At 44.1% G+C, this 18,949-nt stretch overlaps 1 protein-coding gene across 2 annotated transcripts in view; it reads right to left on the bottom strand.

Annotated features, from left to right (window-relative positions):
* Nucleotides 1-823: 823 nt before the first annotated feature.
* TAF1B (TATA-box binding protein associated factor, RNA polymerase I subunit B) overlaps nt 824-18,949 on the bottom strand; it is a 218,471-nt gene continuing 200,345 nt past the window's right edge. For both annotated transcript variants that reach the window (XM_075341100.1, XM_075341101.1), the window contains exon 15: nt 824-1,586. In XM_075341100.1, coding sequence (XP_075197215.1) covers nt 1,391-1,586 — 196 coding nt within the window. In that variant the 3' untranslated portion in view covers nt 824-1,390. The remainder of the gene's footprint in view (nt 1,587-18,949) is intronic.

Below are 18,949 nucleotides of genomic sequence, written 5' to 3'. Positions count from 1 at the left end.
GGTATTTCACATAACATCAGTCATACAAGACACCTTACGCATTTCGGACCAACATTAAAAACGTCCACCACACCGCACCTAAAGCAGACGGGACGGCAACAGTCTTAAACAGGGAAAAAGGTGGCGAGGGCACATGATAGGTAGGAATCAGGAGGAGATGTTTTCAATACGACGGCACTATGTGCAGGCACAGACTCTGGTACCAACGTAGAAAAAATATAGCACTCACCGGTTATATTGCTGTGCATAGTACCGTTTATTCAAAGGTGGAGGTTACATGTGCGGAGAGGGCTGGTGGGGAGAGGGAGTACACCTCCCCACCAGCCCTCTCCGCACATGTAACCTCCACCTTTGAATAAACGGTACTATGCACAGCAATATAACCGGTGAGTGCTATATTTTTTCTACGTTGATATCGCATGATCACTGACCCATATATATATGCACCCCGGTTTTGCTTTGTTCCTGGCCTCTGGACATGAGACTTTTTCCTAAATTGGATATAGTGAATTGCTGAGTAGTGCCCTGGAATCCCTTCCTCAGACTCTGGTGCCATCTTAGTGAAGAGTTGATTAAATATTTCGCAATGCTATTGAAAATGAAAATGGCAGCGATGGGGAGAAAAGACGGGCAAAGAGAATGCGGCAGAAGAATGTAGGACCCAACCTAAATAGTCGCGCCCCGATACAAACGCCAATCAAACGAGTCGTGGATTTCTGGGACTTAAATGAAAGATATTTCAGCAATCAAGCATGCAATCTGTGAAGTAAAGGTATCACTGCATTCAGCTTCCTAGCGCCAGTGTGGCACTGGCTTTACTTTATAAAGCAAAAATCTGCTGGTTGGTTCCATTTAAGGATAGACCATCAATATAAAGTAAAGAACAACCTTTAAACCAATATTTTGTAGAATCTTAGACTCCATGTTTGAACCAACACTATCTGGTCATTGTCGGAGTCACTATAATCCATGTACTACGCCCATTTTTCCTGCTTCCGGCACGTCAACCTCAAGATCTTGCTGTTTACCTGCCGTCCCTTATATCCCATTCTTTTGTTTACACAGTAACTTGAATTTTGGTAAGGAGAAAAAAAATAAAAAAAATCACAACAGACCACACCCCATTGTCTTTAATTTGACTTTTTTTCATGTACTTGTGGAGGTGAGGGTAGTTGTTTTTATTTATCCCTTAGATATAATAAAAAAAAAAAATGCGAACAATGTAGAAAAAGTTTTATTCACAACTTCTGGAACTTTGTTCCTTTTAGTGGTACGCCATCATTTACTTGTATGACTGATCATCACTGGTAGAAAAAAAATTATCTTATCGCAACTTAGAAAACAAACTGCCTATATTTACATTTTTCTTGTGCAAAATTATATCTTTGGGTTAAACGCGCTTTTTCTTTTTACTTTTTTTCGGCTTCACTTTAGGGATCTGCTTGCAAAGGGTTTCCTCCACCAAGCCGACTTCGTAATGGATGGTGCTTGGTTCCACTCTCAAGACAACAGAAAAGAGAGAGATGACAAAACGATAGGTGCTCGGGAACTGAGTCTCATCATATAGTTTCCAGTGCTCACAAAACCTGACAGAAAACAAGAAATGAAGAAAAACAGGTTGAGAATAATTAGAAGTTCATGTCACCCTGCACGGATCAGCTTGTCAATCACTTCAATATGTCGCAAGAAGGTCACCTACATAACTAGGGCAGAGCCACTACCCTCATCCACACATACTCAACAATAAAATGGAGGCACCATGAAGAATAAGGAAACGTCGTGGCATTATGGAAATCACAGGATGAATAGACATTTTACTGATAACTATTTGAAAATAATTTTTTAAACATCTCAATTTCTTCAATATTGAGTAAGAGCGCCAGGTGCAGAAATCCCCACAATTACATGTCTTGGCTGCTATCAATTAAGTTATCAATGGTTGTCTGAGGAATGTTTTCCAGCACTGAATGTTCTTGGGCAAATCATCAAGATCCGCTGCTGGCAGATCCCTATGTAATTGCCGACCAATGACGTCTCAGACACTAGAGGAGGCCATGGTAGCATGTTTAGGTTACACAGTCTATTCTCATTAGCACAATCAACATGCAGCCTGGTGGGGTCGGATTAAAATAAAATTGGCTCTTGGGACCCTTTAGCTGTATAACCACTTGTATAGCCATTTCTCCAAATAAATGTTACACCAAGCTGTTAGTGTGTCTGGAATGAAGACTAGAGAAGTGCCACACATCTCACACGATAATACCAGGAATAAGACCAGTGTGACATACCCTCGTGAATACCTCTTCATCATGTTGCCCATGTGGTTCTCCAGACCAATCTTCGGCAATGATTGCATCGATGACAAAAGCGAGACTCATCACTTAAGAGAATCAACTACCATTCCAACCTCCAGTTTCCATCAAAATATGATGGCAACGCCATGAAGAGGTCTTCATGAGGTATCATCACATCGGATCAGAGATTATTTTATGGCCCCCTATCAATCTATATTCCAGGTGCACAAACTGCTTGGCATTAAATTTTCTGTTGGAAATCCAGTAGTACGGCCATTTCTCCAAAGTGTACCAGGATGTGTTTTTCAACAACAACAAAAAAAATGCCAGCATGTTGCTCATACGACTGTGAGGAACCTGTGGGAACTCAACGTGTTACCGGACTGGTCTCCCGTTGAGCACATCTTGAACATCATTGATCAGCAATTGCAAAGGTCGCTGCCAGCAGCGGTTCTTCATATTTTGCCTCCATGTATTCAGCACGGCAAAATTTTTTTCAAATAACCAGTAATAACCTCACTGACAGCAGCTAAGGCATGTAAGTGTGAGGATTTCTGCAATTGATCCTCACACTTAAAACTGAATAAAATCGAAAGATTTTGAAAATTTGGTTTCCATTTGTTACAATCAGTAACTGCATGGATAAATTCAGCCATTTCATTCAGGAGAAAAGCTTAATGTTGGGTACAAAAAATGTGAGCCGGTAGCGGTGATAAAACAGGGAGTGAAATTAGCATTATTGCAGAGGTTCATCGTTTTCTGCTTCCCCGCCAAGTGAGCAAGAAAAAAAAATAGTTTCCTCAATACATATTTAAAGGGGTTGTTCACTACTTGTACTACCCATTTTTATATACAGTGGAACCTTGGATTCCGAGCATAATTGGTTCCGGGAGTGACCTCTTAAACCAAGTTACTCTTATATCAAAGGAAATTTTCCCATAGGAAATAATTGAAATACAGACAATTCATTCCACAACCCAAAAATATTTGCTGTATTTATTCAAACTTATTACAGTAATACAAGTACAGTATAAGCAATGTGATGTACTGGTTAGCAGAAAGAAAGTACAATACTGTATCCACAAATGCAAATTGATAGACATTCTATATAGTATATACTGTACTGTACAATGGTATAGTGTGTACAGTACATATGTACAGAAAGTTACCACCAAAGCGGGTCAAAGCGTGGTGAAAGGACAGAACCAGACGTGTGCACGGGGAGCATTTGCTCTTCTTGCAAAGCATTGCTCTTAAACCAAGTTACAAATTTGTAAAAAGCTTTGCTTGTCTTGCAAAACGCTCTCAAACCAAGTTACTCTTAAACCAAAGTTCCACTGTATTATATTCCCTAATGTAATAGAAAACCATCTTATACTCCCCTCCCATTCCTGCGCCAGTCTAGCGATTTCAGCGGTGCGTTTACAGTCTTATTATGTTATGATCAGATCAGCAGCCATGTGCGGGGAATAATGCAGTGCGAGCCCGCAGTAAAGTGACAGACCAATGAGGTATAGGCAAGTCTTTGGTCATGAAGGGGTTAAACACGTACAGCGCACGGGCGACACACGAACTGTACACTGAAGCAATCCAAGGGCTGCAAGTGTTTTTCATGGTCCAATACACTTATTGGCCCGTGTCATCTGTGCTGCCAAAAAAACAGACAGGTCTTCATGTGTAGAAACATGGACACGTGAAAAGCACCATAGATTGTAATGGGCACGTTTGGCATCCATGAAAAACAGATACCATACGTACTAGAAACACAGGCGTTTGAAGAAGGACGTAAGCTGGGTTGGAACTTGAAATATCTGACGATGGTCATTTTGGATACTTTCTCGACGAACTGTTTTAGTAGACCAAAATTGGACGAACCAGGCAGTATTGGTGGGATTGACTAACAGTCTTTTGTCTATAGGGCCGTCCCGACTCTCGGGGTGTTACTAATCAGCCGCACTGGGGATCAAATAGCCAATCTTTTTGGTAAATGTGGGAGAAGCTGCTGCCAGACTGTCATAGAAAACACAGGAGAGCACGACAAAACCAAGTGTTCCCGGGTATAAGGACTGGAGAGAGATCATTGTCGCCCCGAAAGATCTTTCAGCCCAGAACTTTTACATTGCACCTGACAAATCCTTGTTCTACTAACGGCAGACTGTATGGCTGCCCTTAGGTCTAAAGAAACAATCTGTGGTCATGATTGACATGGAGATGAGATTCCTTTAGAGCGGGGACTTAAGACTCTAGGAAGATAATAGCCCAGCTCCGGTGTGAACACAAACCATACAATTCAACTGTCCCCTCACCTTTATGTTACATACAAGAAGCTCAGCGAGGGATATTTACTGACACGGTGACCCATAGCAACCAAACCAATCAGAGGCTTTCATCAGTCTGTTCTACAAAAAGACAACAAAGGCCACTGTCAGGTATCAGCAGTAAATTACCGCACGTGGCTGCACGAATGTCACACTGTAAATACAAAATGTTGTATACCGCACTCCTGTGACAAGGAGGACATTTTGTGTTTCTACGGTGAAACCTCTAAACCGATCACTCAAATTCTGGAGAAAAATCGTGTTATTGAGGAGTGGTCTTTAACTCCTTCACCCCAGAGCCCATTTTCACCTTCCTGACCCAACCATTTTTATTCCCAATTCTGACCAGCGTCACTTTATGCAGTAATAACGCTGGAACAAGTCAACGAATCACAATGATCCTTAGATAGTTTTTTTTCGTGACCTATTGTATTTCCGTCAGAACTATATATTTTTTATAGTTTATTTGTAAAAATATCAGAAATTTTGAGAACATTTTGAAAATTTAGCAATTTCCAAACTTTAAAATTTTCATACCCTTAAGGCCTGTTTCACACGTCAGTGATTCTGGTACATTTGTGCTTTTTTTTTTTCTACGTACCAGAATCACTGACATACGCAGACCCATTATAGTCAATGGGTGTGCTCACACATCAGTGATTTTTCACTGACATTGTCTCCGTGCGGCGTACCCGCGTGTCCGTGATTGCCGCATGGAGACATGTCCATTTTTTTCTGGCATCACTGATGTCCCACGGACCACGCAGTGGTGTGATCCGTGAAACACGTGCCAGAAAAAAACGTGCATATAAAATAAAAATCATTTTAACTTACCCGGCTCCAGCGACTCTGTGCAGCCCGTTATCCCTGCTGCTTCTGAGCCGGCTCATTACTGTCGTGCATATTCATGAATGCACGACACAGCCGACCCAGAAGCAGCTGCTGCGGGGGTCAGCGCCGGTCGGATGCTGCACCGCGGGAGCGTTCAGCACCATGGAGAGCGGGAGCGGGTACAGGTGAGTTAATCTCTATGTGCAATCACGGGCCACGGAGAACGGAGCCCGGATTGCACTTAGACAACCCACATGTGCCGTGAATCACGGCAAACGGAGGGACATGTGCGTGTTTTACACGTCAGTGAAGAACGTCTTTGTTTTTCACTGACGTGTGAAACGGGCTTTAATCTTAGAGTTATATCACATAAAATAATTACTTTCCCTCATGTCTACTTTACATCTGCATATTTAAACGTTAAAGGGGTGGTTCACCCATTTTTTTCCCCCCCCCAATGATTGCCACTTACCATTGTCTGCAGCTTCTGCATTGGCTTCTGTTTCCATTTCTGGCACTGAGTGGCGCTATCCTGTACGCTCAGTGCCAGTCACATGACCCCCTGGAGCTGTGGCTGCCAGCATCCTCTGACGTCCCGGCATTTCCGGGCTCTCAAACTAGACTGGTACGTCAGAGGATGCCGGCGCCACTCACAGTGATTGACTGGGCTGTGGGCGGTGACTACCTGACGTCACAGCCCAGCATCGAGGGGAGGATCCGGAGGACGCCAGTGTGGAGCGGTGAAGGCAGAGCGCGCGCTTACCAGCATTCAGCTGTGGGAGGTACGGGGCGCCAGTGTGGAGTACAGGGGGGTTTCCTCCACTGAAATCCCCCCTGTCACGCAAGTATGTGATCACACTGTCCACCCGCCCGCTGTGCTCAGCTGTCAGGAGAGCGGGCGGTGTCGGCAGTGTGATCATATACTCCCCCCAGCAGCACAGGTGACCGGACGCTGCATGGGACCAATCTGCTCCACTCTGTCACCTGCACAACAAGTCCCACAGTGGAGACAGTGACATGCTCTGCTCTGACACATAGTGTGCTGCATGTCACGGTCTCCATTCTGGGACTTGTTGTGCAGGTGACCGGATGCTACATGTCACTATCTGTCTCCACTCTGATTTCTGCTGCATAGTACCAACTGTATACACTCTCACTTGCAGAACAAGTACCACAGTGGAGACAGTTAGTGACATGTAGCATCCGGTCACCTGCACAACAAGTCCCAGAGTGGAGACAGTGACATGCTCTGCTCTGACACATAGTGTGCTGCATGTCACTGTCTCCATTCTGGGACTTGTTGTGCAGGTGACCGGATGCTACATGTCACTAACTGTATCCACTCTGGGACTTGTGCAGGTGACCGGATGCTACATGTCACTATCTGTCTCCACTCTGATTTCTGCTGCATAGTACCAACTGTATACACTCTCACTTGCAAAACAAGTACCACAGTGGAGACAGTTAGTGACCTGTAGCATCCGGTCACCTGCACAACAAGTCCCAGAGTGGATACAGTGACATGCAGCACACTATGTGTCAGAGCAGAGCATGTCACCAACTTGCTCTGCTCTGTCACCTGCGATGCTGCATGTCACCAACTAAGGGTAAGTTCACACAGTGCGTTTTTCGTGGCGTTTTTGCGCGTTTTTCTGGTGCGTTTTTACTCAGAAAACTGCATGACTTTGCTTCCCGAGTAAAGTCTATGCCATTGTGCGCACTAGGCGTTTTTGCTGCGTTTTTTGCGGCGTTTTTTACCACATTTTTGTGCTGAAAACGCAGTGACATTACTTCCCCAGCAATGTCTATGGGTTTTCAGAAGTGCTGTCCGCAGACAGCGTTTTTTTGTAGCTGCGTTTTTGTGTTGACCACAAAAATGCAGCATGTCAATTATTTCTGCGTTTTTCACTGCGTTTTTCACCCATTGAGTTCAATAAGATGTTCAACAACGCAATGAAAAACGCATATAGCTGCGTTTCTATGACTAAAAACGCAGCTATAAACGCAAGGGGTGGGTACTACAGTGACGTGTACAGGAAGAGGATTCCTTCTGTTGGTAAACACAGAAGCATGAATCCTCCCGGTACCGTCACCGCTGCGTCCACAACCCGCCCGGTGCCATGTCAGCTCCGTGCGGCGCCATGTCTGGGCGGGAGGTGGAGGCAGCGGCGAAAACCAAAGTGAACAGTAGAAAAAAAAAAAATGTCATACTCACCTGTCTGCAGGGTCCCGGTGCCATGTCCGCTCCCAGCCCCTGTCTCGGTACCGCCGCTCTGGCTGTGTGCAGTCTCCCCGGGGCACGTACGAAGCTTGCAGGACCTGGCGGTGGATCAGCTCATCGATTCTCGCGGTGTCGCCGGCTTTTTTGCGCCCGGCCGGCTATCAGCTGCTCCTGCCGTCAGGGGACTTCATCAGCTGATTACCGGCAGCTCCTGCAGCGATGGGACAGGATCATACTCCTGTCCAATCGATCGCTGCAGGAGCTGCCGGTAATCAGCACATAAGTGAGTATGTATTTATTTTTTTTTTTTTTCGACTGATGCATCAGCTGATTGTATAAAAGCCGATTATACAAATCAGCTGATGTGTCATGTGATTCACGTAGTTTAACCTGACATCATCTGATCGCTTTGCCTTCCAGCAAACCGATCAGATGATATTGGATCCGGATTGGACGGCGCGGGACCCTAACCCAGGATTACTGCGGAGGGGGGTTTATTTCAATAAAGATGGAGTCACTAATTGTGTTGTGTTTTATTTCTAATAAAAATATTTTTCTGTGTGTTGTGTTTTTTTTTTTTTTTTATCATTACTAGAAATTCATGGTGGCCATGTCTAATATTGGCGTGACACCATGAATTTCGGGCTTAGGGCTAGCTGATAATATACAGCTAGCCCTAACTCCATTATTACCCGGCTAGCCACCCGGCATCAGGGCAGCTGGAAGAGTTGGATACAGCGCCAGAAGATGGCGCTTCTATGAAAGCGCCATTTTCTGGGGTGGCTGCGGACTGCAATTCGCAGTGGGGGTGCCCAGAAAGCTTGGGCACCCTTCACTGTGGATTCCAATCCCCAGCTGCCTAGTTGTACCCGGCTGGACACCAAAATTAGGCGAAGCTCACGTCATTTTTTTTTTTTTTAATTATTTCATGAAATTCATGAAATAAAAAAAAAAAAAAAAAAAAAAAAAAAAAAGGGCTTCTCTATATTTTTGGTTCCCAGCCGGGTACAAATAGGCAGCTGGGGGTTGGGGGCAGCCCGTACCTGCCTGCTGTACCCGGCTAGCATACAAAAATATGGCGAAGCCCACGTCATTTTTTTTTTCTTTTTTGGCAAAAAACTGCATACAGTCCGGGATGGAGTATGCTGAGCCTTGTAGTTCTGCAGCTGCTGTCTGCTCTCCTGCTTACACTAGTGAATGGAGGATGCTGAACCTTGTAGTTCTGCAGCTGCTGTCTGCTCTCCTGCATACACTAGTGAATGGAGGATGCTGAGCCTTGTAGTTCTGCAGCTGCTGTCTGCTCTCCTGCATACACTAGTGAATGGAGGATGCTGAGCCTTGTAGTTCTGCAGCTGCTGTCTGCTCTCCTCCATTCACTAGTGTATGCAGGAGAGCAGACAGCAGCTGCAGGACTACAAGGCTCAGCATCCTCCATTCACTAGTGTATGCAGGAGAGCAGACAGCAGCTGCAGAACTACAAGGCTCAGCATCCTCCATTCACTAGTGTAAGCAGGAGAGAAGACAGCAGCTGCAGAACTACAAGGCTCAGCATCCTCCATCCAGGACTGTATGCAGTTTTTTACCCAAAAAGAAAAAAAAAATGACATGGGCTTTGCCATATTTTTGTATGCTAGCTGGGTACAGCAGGCAGGTACGGGCTGCCCCCAACCCCCAGCTGCCTATTTGTACCGGGCTGGGAACCAAAAATATAGAGAAGCCCTTTTTTTTTTTAATTATTTCATGAATTTCATGAAATAATTAAAAAAATAAATGACGTGAGCTTCGCCTAATTTTGGTGTCCAGCCGGGTACAACTAGGCAGCTGGGGATTGGAATCCACAGTGAAGGGTGCCCAAGCTTTCTGGGCACCCCCACTGCGAATTGCAGTCCGCAGCCACCCCAGAAAATGGCGCTTTCATAGAAGCGCCATCTTCTGGCGCTGTATCCAACTCTTCCAGCTGCCCTGATGCCGGGTGGCTAGCCGGGTAATAATGGAGTTAGGGCTAGCTGTATATTATCAGCTAGCCCTAAGCCCGAAATTCATGGTGTCATGCCAATATTAGACATGGCCACCATGAATTTCTAGTAATGATAAAAAAAAAAAAAAAACACAACACAGAAAAATATTTTTATTAGAAATAAAACACAACACAATTAGTGACTCCATCTTTATTGAAATAAACCCCCCTCCGCAGTAATCCTGGGTTAGGGTCCCGCGCCGTCCAATCCGGATCCAATATCATCTGATCGGTTTGCTGGAAGGCAAAGCGATCAGATGATGTGTCAGGTTAAAGGATGTGAATCACATCATACATCAGCTGATTGTATAAAAGCCGATTATACAATCAGCTGATGCATCAGTGCAAAAAAAATAAATAAATAAATAAATACTCACGTCTGTGCTGATTACCGGCAGCTCCTGGAGCGATCGGATGAGAGTCTGATCCTGTCCCATCACTGCAGGAGCTGCCGGTAATCAGCTGATGAAGTCCCCTGACGGCAGGATCAGCTGATAGCCGGCCGGGCGCGAAAAAGCCGGCGACACCACGAGAATCGATCAGCTGATGCGTCAGGTGACTGCATCAGGTGATCCACCGCCAGGTCCTGCAAGCTTCGTGCGTGCACCGGGGAGACTGCACACAGCCGAAGCGGCGGGACCGAGACAGGGGCTGGAAGCAGGCATGGCACCGGGACCCTGCAGACAGGTGAGTATGACATACACACACACACACACACATACACACTCACACACACACTGTATATACACACACTGTATATACACACACACTGTATATACACACACTGTATATATACACACACACACTGTATATACACATACACACACTGTATATACACATACACAGTATATACGCGCACACACACTTTCTTCCCCTGGCTGTGTAGAGCTGCTGCTGTCTCTGTGTAATTGATCTCAGTGCACATCCACTGGGAAGAGGCAGGGAGGAGGGTTTGGGTGGGAGCAGAGTGGGTGTATTAGACACAATGGGTGTGTTAGATAAGCTAGACACCGCCCTAGAGCCACAAAGAATTCTGGGACTTGTAGGAACTAAACACAGGAAGTCAGAGGAGAGATTAACCCCATCAGAGCTGGAGCCAGCAATGAGCATGTGCTGCTAGTGCACAATGAAAGGTAATTTTGCTGAAAAAACATAATAGATGTGTTGAGGGGCACATATTAGCAAGATTTATCAGAAAAAAAAAATCAGTTTTGGTAACTGGACAACTTCTTTAAGTTTGTCTGCAGTTTCTAGTTTTTCCAATTTTTTTTTTTTTTTTTTTTAAAGGACCTTGTCACATTTAAAGTGACTTTGAGGGGCCTATGTGACAGAAAATACCCAAAATTGACAACATTTAAAAAAATGCACCCCTTAAAGTGCTCAAAAAACAAAATTCAAGAAGTTTACTCTTTAGATGCTTCACAGGAATTAAAGCAATTTGTAAGGGAAAAAAAAAATGAAAATTTTTACTTTTTCCAGAAAAATGTTATTTTAGCCCCAGCCTAAACCATATTAGCCAGTAGACCGAAAAAAAAAAAAAAAGTGAGAGGACTCAGAATTTTTATTTTCACAAGGGTAACAGGAGAAATTGCACAACAAATTGTACGGTGCATTTGTTTATTCCATGAGTACAGTGATACTTCAAATGTGGTGGAAATCTACTGTTTGGGTGTACGGCAGGGGTAGAAGAAAAGGAGCAAGTTCTTACTTTTGGAATGCAAAATCATCTGGAATCGATAGCGGACGCATGTGGCATTTGGAAAACCCCTGATGTGCCTAAACAGTGGATCTCCCCCACAAGTGACCCCATTTTGGAAACTAGATACCTCAAGAAATTTATTCAGATATGTGGTGAGCACTTTGAACCTTCAAGTGATTCACAGAATTTTATAATGTTGAGTCATGAAAAAATAAAAAAAATAAAATTTTTCCACAAACATGTTTCTTTAGCCCTAAATTTTATTATTTTCACGAAAGTAACAGGATAAAAATGCACAGTACAATTTGTTGTGGAATTTCTCCTGAGTATGGCAACACACCATATGTAGTGGAAAACTATTATTTGGGTGTTCGGCAGGGCACCATTTTATCTGGAATAAATTGTGGATGCCATTTCAGGTTTGAAGAGCTTTGACATACAAAAAAAGCAGAAGACCCCACAAGTGACCCCATTTTGGAAACTACACCTCTTGAGGAATTCATGTAGAGAATTTTTAAACCTCAGGCGAAGCACAAAATTGTATAACATTCGGCTGAGTAAAGTGGGTACGGAAAGTAGTCAGACCCCTTTAAATTTTTCACTCCTTGTTTCATTGCAGCCATTTGGTAAATTAAAAAAAAAGGTCATTTGTTTCATTAATGTACACTCCGCACCCCATCTTGACAGAAAAATACCCAGAAATGTAGATTTTGTTTGCAAAGTTATTAAACAAGAAAAACTGAAATATCACAGTCATAAGTATTCAGACCCTTTGCTCAGACACTCATATTTAAGTCACTTGCTGTCCATTTCCTTGTGATCCTTCTTGAGAAGGTTCTACTCCTTCATTGGAGCCCAGCTGTGTTCAATTAAACTGACAGGACTTGATTAGGAAAGGCACAGACCTGTCTATATAAGACCTCACAGCTCACAGTGCATGTCAGAGCAAATGAGAATCATGAGGTCAAAAGGAACTACTCAAGGAGCTCAGAGACAGAATTGTGACAAGGCACAGATCTGGCTAAGGTTACAAAAGAATTTTTGCAGTACTCAAGATTCCTAAGAGCACAGTGGCCTCTATAATCATTAAATGGAAGACCACCAGAACTCTTTCTAGACCTGGCCGCCGAGCCAAACTGAGCAATCGTGGGAGAAGAGCCTTGGTGAGAAAGGTAAAGAAGAACCCCAAGATCACTGTGGTTGAGCTCCAGAGATGCAGTAGGGAGATGGGAGAAAGTTCCACAAAGTCAACTATGACTGCAGCCCTCCACTAGTCGGGTCTTTATTGGCAGAGTGGCCCAAAGGAAGCCTCTCCTCAGTGCAAGACATATGAAAGCCCGCATAGAGTTTGCAAAAAAAAAACACATGAAGGACTCCCAGACTATGAGAAATAAGATTCTCTAGTCTGATGAGACGAAGATAGAACTTTTTGGTGATAAGTCTATGCGGTATGTGTGGAGAAAACCAGGCACTGCTCATCTGCCCAACACAATCCCACCAGTGAAACATGGTGGTGGCAGCATCATGCTGTGGAGGTGTTTTTCAGCTGCAAGGACAGGACGACTGATTGTAATTGAAGGAAAGAATAATGTGGCCAAGTACAGAGATATCCTGGAAGAAAACCTCTTCCTGAGTGCTATGGACCTCAGACTTTGCCAAAGGTTCACCTTCCAACAAGACAATGACCCTAAGCACACAGCTAGTCTTGTCTCCAGCTATGGTTCAGGGCCAGATCTTCTAACTATATTTTCTCTGAAGTGCCAAAGCCATTTCAGCCATTACCCATTGGTCGCTGCAAACACAATGTGGGGTGCCAACAAACAGACAAGTGGAGGGGAAAAAGGAGTCTTTTCTCTGCAAGACATCTTAGAAAACCTGGTCAATAGCATCTAAGGGCTCACTCACACAAGCGTATAACTTGAACGATGTGTTATATGATACCACTTGGCCCACTGTTATCTTTGGAGCAGGGTCAACAGCGCCGATCTGGCATCAGAAAAAAAAAAAATAATTGCAGCATATTGCGATTGGCAGTGTATATCAGATGGCGCACACCCATTCAAGTCAATGTGTGTGCAAAACATCAGATTGCACTCTGATGGCATCTAAGTGCAGTCCAAAATACACCGACAGACAATGAAAAAGATGGAGAATTGAAAAGGAACCGGTCTCCAGTGTTTTTGTATATGAGCTAATAAACCTCCTTACTCTGAGCTGCACTCTAAAATGTTGTACATTGCACCCTGACCCCTCTTCTGTACTCCCCCCCCCCCCCCCCCCAAAAAAAAACCAAAAAAAACCAACCCTTTTGAATAGCTTCCGCACTGTATGCAAATCTGACCGGTCCAATAGTCGTTCCTGCAGCGGCTCCTATTCCTCCTCGCCGCAGTTAATTTCTATCCTCCCAATGGGATTGCTATGTATGGCGCGGTTTTGTTTTCTTTGGCTTTTTTTTTTAGGAGGTTTTTAAGCAGAAACTGGAGGGAAACACTCGTCTAATCCTCTTCAAAAATGCAAATCTACTCTAAAACGTAGAGATTCTGTAAAGTAAAAAGACTCTGTGTGCACACAGCCAATAGAAAATAAAGTGCATCTTTGAATGTCTCCAAACCATGCATTGTTAAATCAATCAGCTGCACATAAAAACTCTTCCAAAAGACTGCAAGACCTGTTCAGGAAATATTTCAGGAATATAGAACTTCTCCAATTATTCACAACAAGAGGAGCATATCGTGAAGGAATTTGTTTACCAAAATCTGAGAGGTGTACTCACTTTTGTTACATAATGTACATGGTCAGTGCAGAAAAAGAAGAAGAACTGTTTGGAAAAACAAAAGATAAAAAAAAATAAAAAATAAAAAAAAAAAAAAAATCAACAAACACCATGGAGCAGATTTGATAAAACTATATCTTTGAAAAAAATGCAAAACGTAGAAGAAGAAGTCCATAATTGGGCCAAATTTATCCCAGTGGCTCATAATGGATTATAAATTTGCCTAATTAAACACCTTGGTTTACTATGGTGCTACATTCTCCCCATTATGAGGTAAAAAAGCAGAGGATCCCAATTTAGGCTACACTCCTTTCCCACCACACCACTCCCCATTTATGATCACCATCGTAACTTACCAAAAAAAGTGTTAAAAAATGTGTTTAAAACCCATAAATGAGGTGTGAGGCATACAAGATGGTTTGTGGTGACACTGCAGGCCATGGTGGAACGTTTAAGCCAGGCTGCTGACTGTAGCATTAGTACACGGTTAATATACGTGGAACGAAGACCAGTGGGGTTCGACAGCCATTTATTATGCCACCACACACCATCATCCTGGGAATTAGGACTGCTGTGACAAGCCCTCGTGAAGGCTTCTTCATGGAGTTGCCCACGTGGTTTCCAGATGGTGACCAGAGATTGGATTGAAGGTCTATTATCTTCAATGATGAGCCCCGCGCTTTTGTCTTGCACACTGGAGATTGATTCAGAAGATCAATGGAGATTGATCCAGAAACATCGTATGCAACGTTATAGAGAAACTTCATGACATATCATAGCATTCCTACTCTGGGGACTATGGCATGGAATGGTATAATGTACAGTAGCCAGATCTCTCTAGTCTTCATTCCAGGCACATTTTGATTTAGTCGTGGAATCAGCAGTATGGACATTTTTCCATAATGTCCCAAGAGTTGTTTTGCAACACAACAATAGGCCGCATCTTGCTTTTATTACTGAGAGCAGCCTGTGTGGACTAAACATGCTACCACAACCTGCAGAGTCTCAGGACTTATCTCGCATCGAGCAGATCTGGGATGTCATTGGTCAGCAATTTCAAAGGAAGCTGCCAGCAGCTGATCTTGATGATTTGCTTAAGTGAATTCAGGAGGCAGGTCATTGGTCAGACAGCCATTAATATCATCCTTGATAGCAGCCAAGGCATGTGAATGCGGGGATTTCTGTGTGTGGAGCTTACACTCGATCCCTAATAAATCGAGAGGTTTTGTTTCCATTATTCCATCATTTACATATCAGTAACATGTCTATCCCTCCAGTGATTTCCATAACGCCATGACTTTTTCTTCTTGAGGATGCAATTTCAATGTTAAAGAGTGCATTTAGGACATGTCCAAAGCCTTTCTTAGGTAGTTCTCCATAAAGGGATTCTTTAGCTTTGAAAAACCATCCTCCACCTGCAAGATGTTAAAAAGACCCAAAACAAAATTGTGCTTTACTCCCCTTCTCCAGGTCCAGCAACAAGCGTCCACAGCTGCTCCTCATGTCGGTTATTGTATGCAGTGAGGCCAATAACCGCGCTCACCATCTCTGCCTAAAGGCCCCGTTACACGCAATGACATCGCTAACCAGATATCGCTGGGGTCACGGAATTCGTGACGCACATCCGGCCTCGTTAGCGACATCGTTGCGTGCGGCACCTACAAGCGACCGCTAAGTATCCGAAATACTCACAAAATCGTTGATTGTTGACACGTCGTTCAGTTTCCAAATATCGTTGCTTGTTCTGGACACAGGTTGTACGTCGTTCCTGAGGCAGCACACATCGCTACGTGACACACCCCGGGAACGACGAACAGCGTTCCTGTGTCCTCCGGCAACAAGGTGGGAGTGACGTTCATGCGGCTGCTTTCCGCCCCTTCGCTTCTATTGGTGGCCCACTGTGTGACGTCGCTGTGACTCTGCACGAACCGCCCCCTAAAAAAAAAAGTTTGTTCTGCGGCCACAGCGACGTCGTTCGGACGGTAAGTTGGTGTGACGCGTACCTGCAATATTGTTCGCCACGGGCAGCGATTTGCCCGTGACGCACGAACGACGGGGGCAGGTGCTATCGCTAGCGATGTCGCTGCGTGTAAAGCAGCCTTAAGAGGATGGCACGAGCACTCAGAGCCGCTGAGCTCACAGATTGACTGCAGCGCTTCAACCAATAACAGGCATTGGGAGCAGCAGTGAAGAGTCAGCTCTCAACCTAGGGAGGGTGAATATAGCAGTTAGTTTTTTGTGGGTTTTTTGTTTTTAAACCTACAGCAGGAGACCGGAGTTTTCCTAAACCAGAAAACCCCTTTAACGTTCTAGGTTTGTTAAAGAGCGAGAGATCGCCGACACTATTAGAGAAATGAAGATCAGCCTGAGCGGCCAGAGCAGTGGGTGGCACCGAACACGAGAATCGATCGTTGCAGGCATCAGCTTTCACCAAGAGCTCGAAGGTTTTTGCTCATGCAGAAGAATTTCCCTGCACACAAAGCCGCTGTAACCGTACACTGTGTTTACACGTCTCCAACCACCGCTGTCACGGTAGATGTGTAATGACACACAAAGAAAAAAAACATGGGAAAGGAAAAGCGAGTCACTATTAATAAGCAGTGAGCAGAATTGGCATCGGCTGATGGGTTACGTCTACAGGTGACTGATGAGTAACGGCTGCGGTGAACAGGATTTCAGATATCAATGCCGATAAATGCAAAGCACAGGCTTATACCGGTGACCTGTTGGTACGAGGGTAGGATGTGAGGTTTCAGTTTTGGTTTGACAGACTCTGGCTTTTCCCTTAAAGGGGTTGTGCTCTTATTAAAGGACGCAATCAATACTTACCTCCCAGACAGGCGCCACTCTCAACCGTGTCCCCTGCCGGTGTCCGGACATAACCAATTACAACGTGATCATCTATGGCACTGGCTGATCGCCTACAGGCTTCACAAATATGTCCAAGGGGGAAAATCCGCTGTAGCACCCAGAAGGATAGTTCTTTGCGGCCCAGCCTTGAACATTGTGGCAAAACGGCATGTTTTATTGCATAAGCAGCAGTTCTTTTGCAGTTTCCGTCACTGGAGGTTAACTCCGGCACACTATTAATTTCCCATGAAAATAAAGGAACGCAGCAGTTGGATATCAAAATCCTTTTCTTTTATTTTGTTAGTGTCACACGTAAAAAAAGTGCTGTACAATTGTCCGCCAGGTGTCGACGTTTCGGCTAACAAGCCTTCATCAGGTCGGACAGACTAGATACAATATTTACAAAACAAGGAAAACAAAACAAAGAAAGGAAGTCAATCCATTGAGATTATGGCTGCATTATTGAGGTACAAAGAAGGCAAAATTTAAATATCAGAGAAAACATCAGAAAAAGAGATGATGACAAAACCATAGGGACAAGGGTGCAGAAGTATATGCATACAGCTTGGAAATCAGTCATATATAAAGTAGATAGAACCGTTAAATGCTGTTATATTGTAGTATAGTGGATATAGGATAGATGAGCAACGTGGAGTGACCGTGGGGAGTCGAGAGCATGGTAATGAAGCTCACCTTGACCTAAACTGGAATCGTAGCCTGGTAAGTATGTAGGATAGCTGTGAGAACACATGCAGAGACTGCTGAAGAAAGAAAGATGACAATATGTAAGAAAGAAGGAGGGAGAGAGAGGGAAGTAGAGAGATGATATAGACGTGGACATACCCTGTTTAGGGTCCCTGGGTAATGCCGGCATATAGGATCAGATCATATGCAAATATGTGGGACAAAGTAAGGAAATCTGGAACAGAGAACATAGAAAATATTCCAAGATGAGTGAAGATAAGAGAAAACCTGTAGAGTTGTGTAAGGTAATACTGTTCCACATGTAGGGTCCATATGGAGGATTAAAATGTTGATTACCTTGGTAGTCATATGTGTCTCTTGTTCGGAGTAGCCGGAGATATTACAATCATGGGAGTATCAGGGAGAAGGCAGCTCCTTCAGAATGGTACCAAGGCCCAGGGTTCAGGCTTGGGATCAAGATAAAGGGCTCGGCTGCTATTATAGCTGTATTAAATGAGATATGAGATGGTTCAGTGGTAGCTATAGAGTGTGGAAGTGATGGAGTTTCCATCTGTGCGGCATGTACAGATTAAGCACTATTGTGCACTTAGCCGTACATGACGTGGTCAAAAACTACAATGCAAAACTGCAGAAATTCCCACCAAAATGCTGTATGATTGTCAGTTTCACGACACACAACTGCACTATGTGGAACAGCTCCACACATCCCACCTACACTCACTAGAAGGGAAATATTATTGCACAATGGGTCCCATAGACAACAAGTGTAGACAGCATAGCACATTCAGGTCGATTGCTCCATCTAATGGGAGAAAAGGGGACAAGGGACCCTAAATCAACGACTGATGGGGGACTCAGATGTCCTATATTGATAATCATAAGATATGTTGTTGGTGGGCTTTCCCTCTAAACGTTATGTTCCTTGAATGATACAATTGCAGCGTGCTAGTAAAAACTCAATTTACGTCTTATTGAAAATCTTCTCTGTTCTCAAGCATAGGATTTTTTTATCTACAGTTTATGGCTTAGATTTCCCAGGCAGGAAGCACAGTGCTTACAAGATCTTTCCAAAAGAGCATGTGATCACTGCTCAAATGCTGGCGAGATTACTGGATTCAAGAAACTTTAGTGCCCCGTGCTCTTCTGTTTGCAGTATCGGAGAGGGGACAGTTTGGGTTAGTTGTTAGTTGTGCAACAATGCCGCTGGTCTGAACGGTGAATCAATCCGCAGGAAGCAAGAA

This window comes from Anomaloglossus baeobatrachus, chromosome 3, assembly GCF_048569485.1.
Source record: "Anomaloglossus baeobatrachus isolate aAnoBae1 chromosome 3, aAnoBae1.hap1, whole genome shotgun sequence".
Lineage (NCBI taxonomy): Eukaryota > Metazoa > Chordata > Amphibia > Anura > Aromobatidae > Anomaloglossus > Anomaloglossus baeobatrachus.
This window is presented reverse-complemented; position numbering and strand designations above follow the sequence as displayed.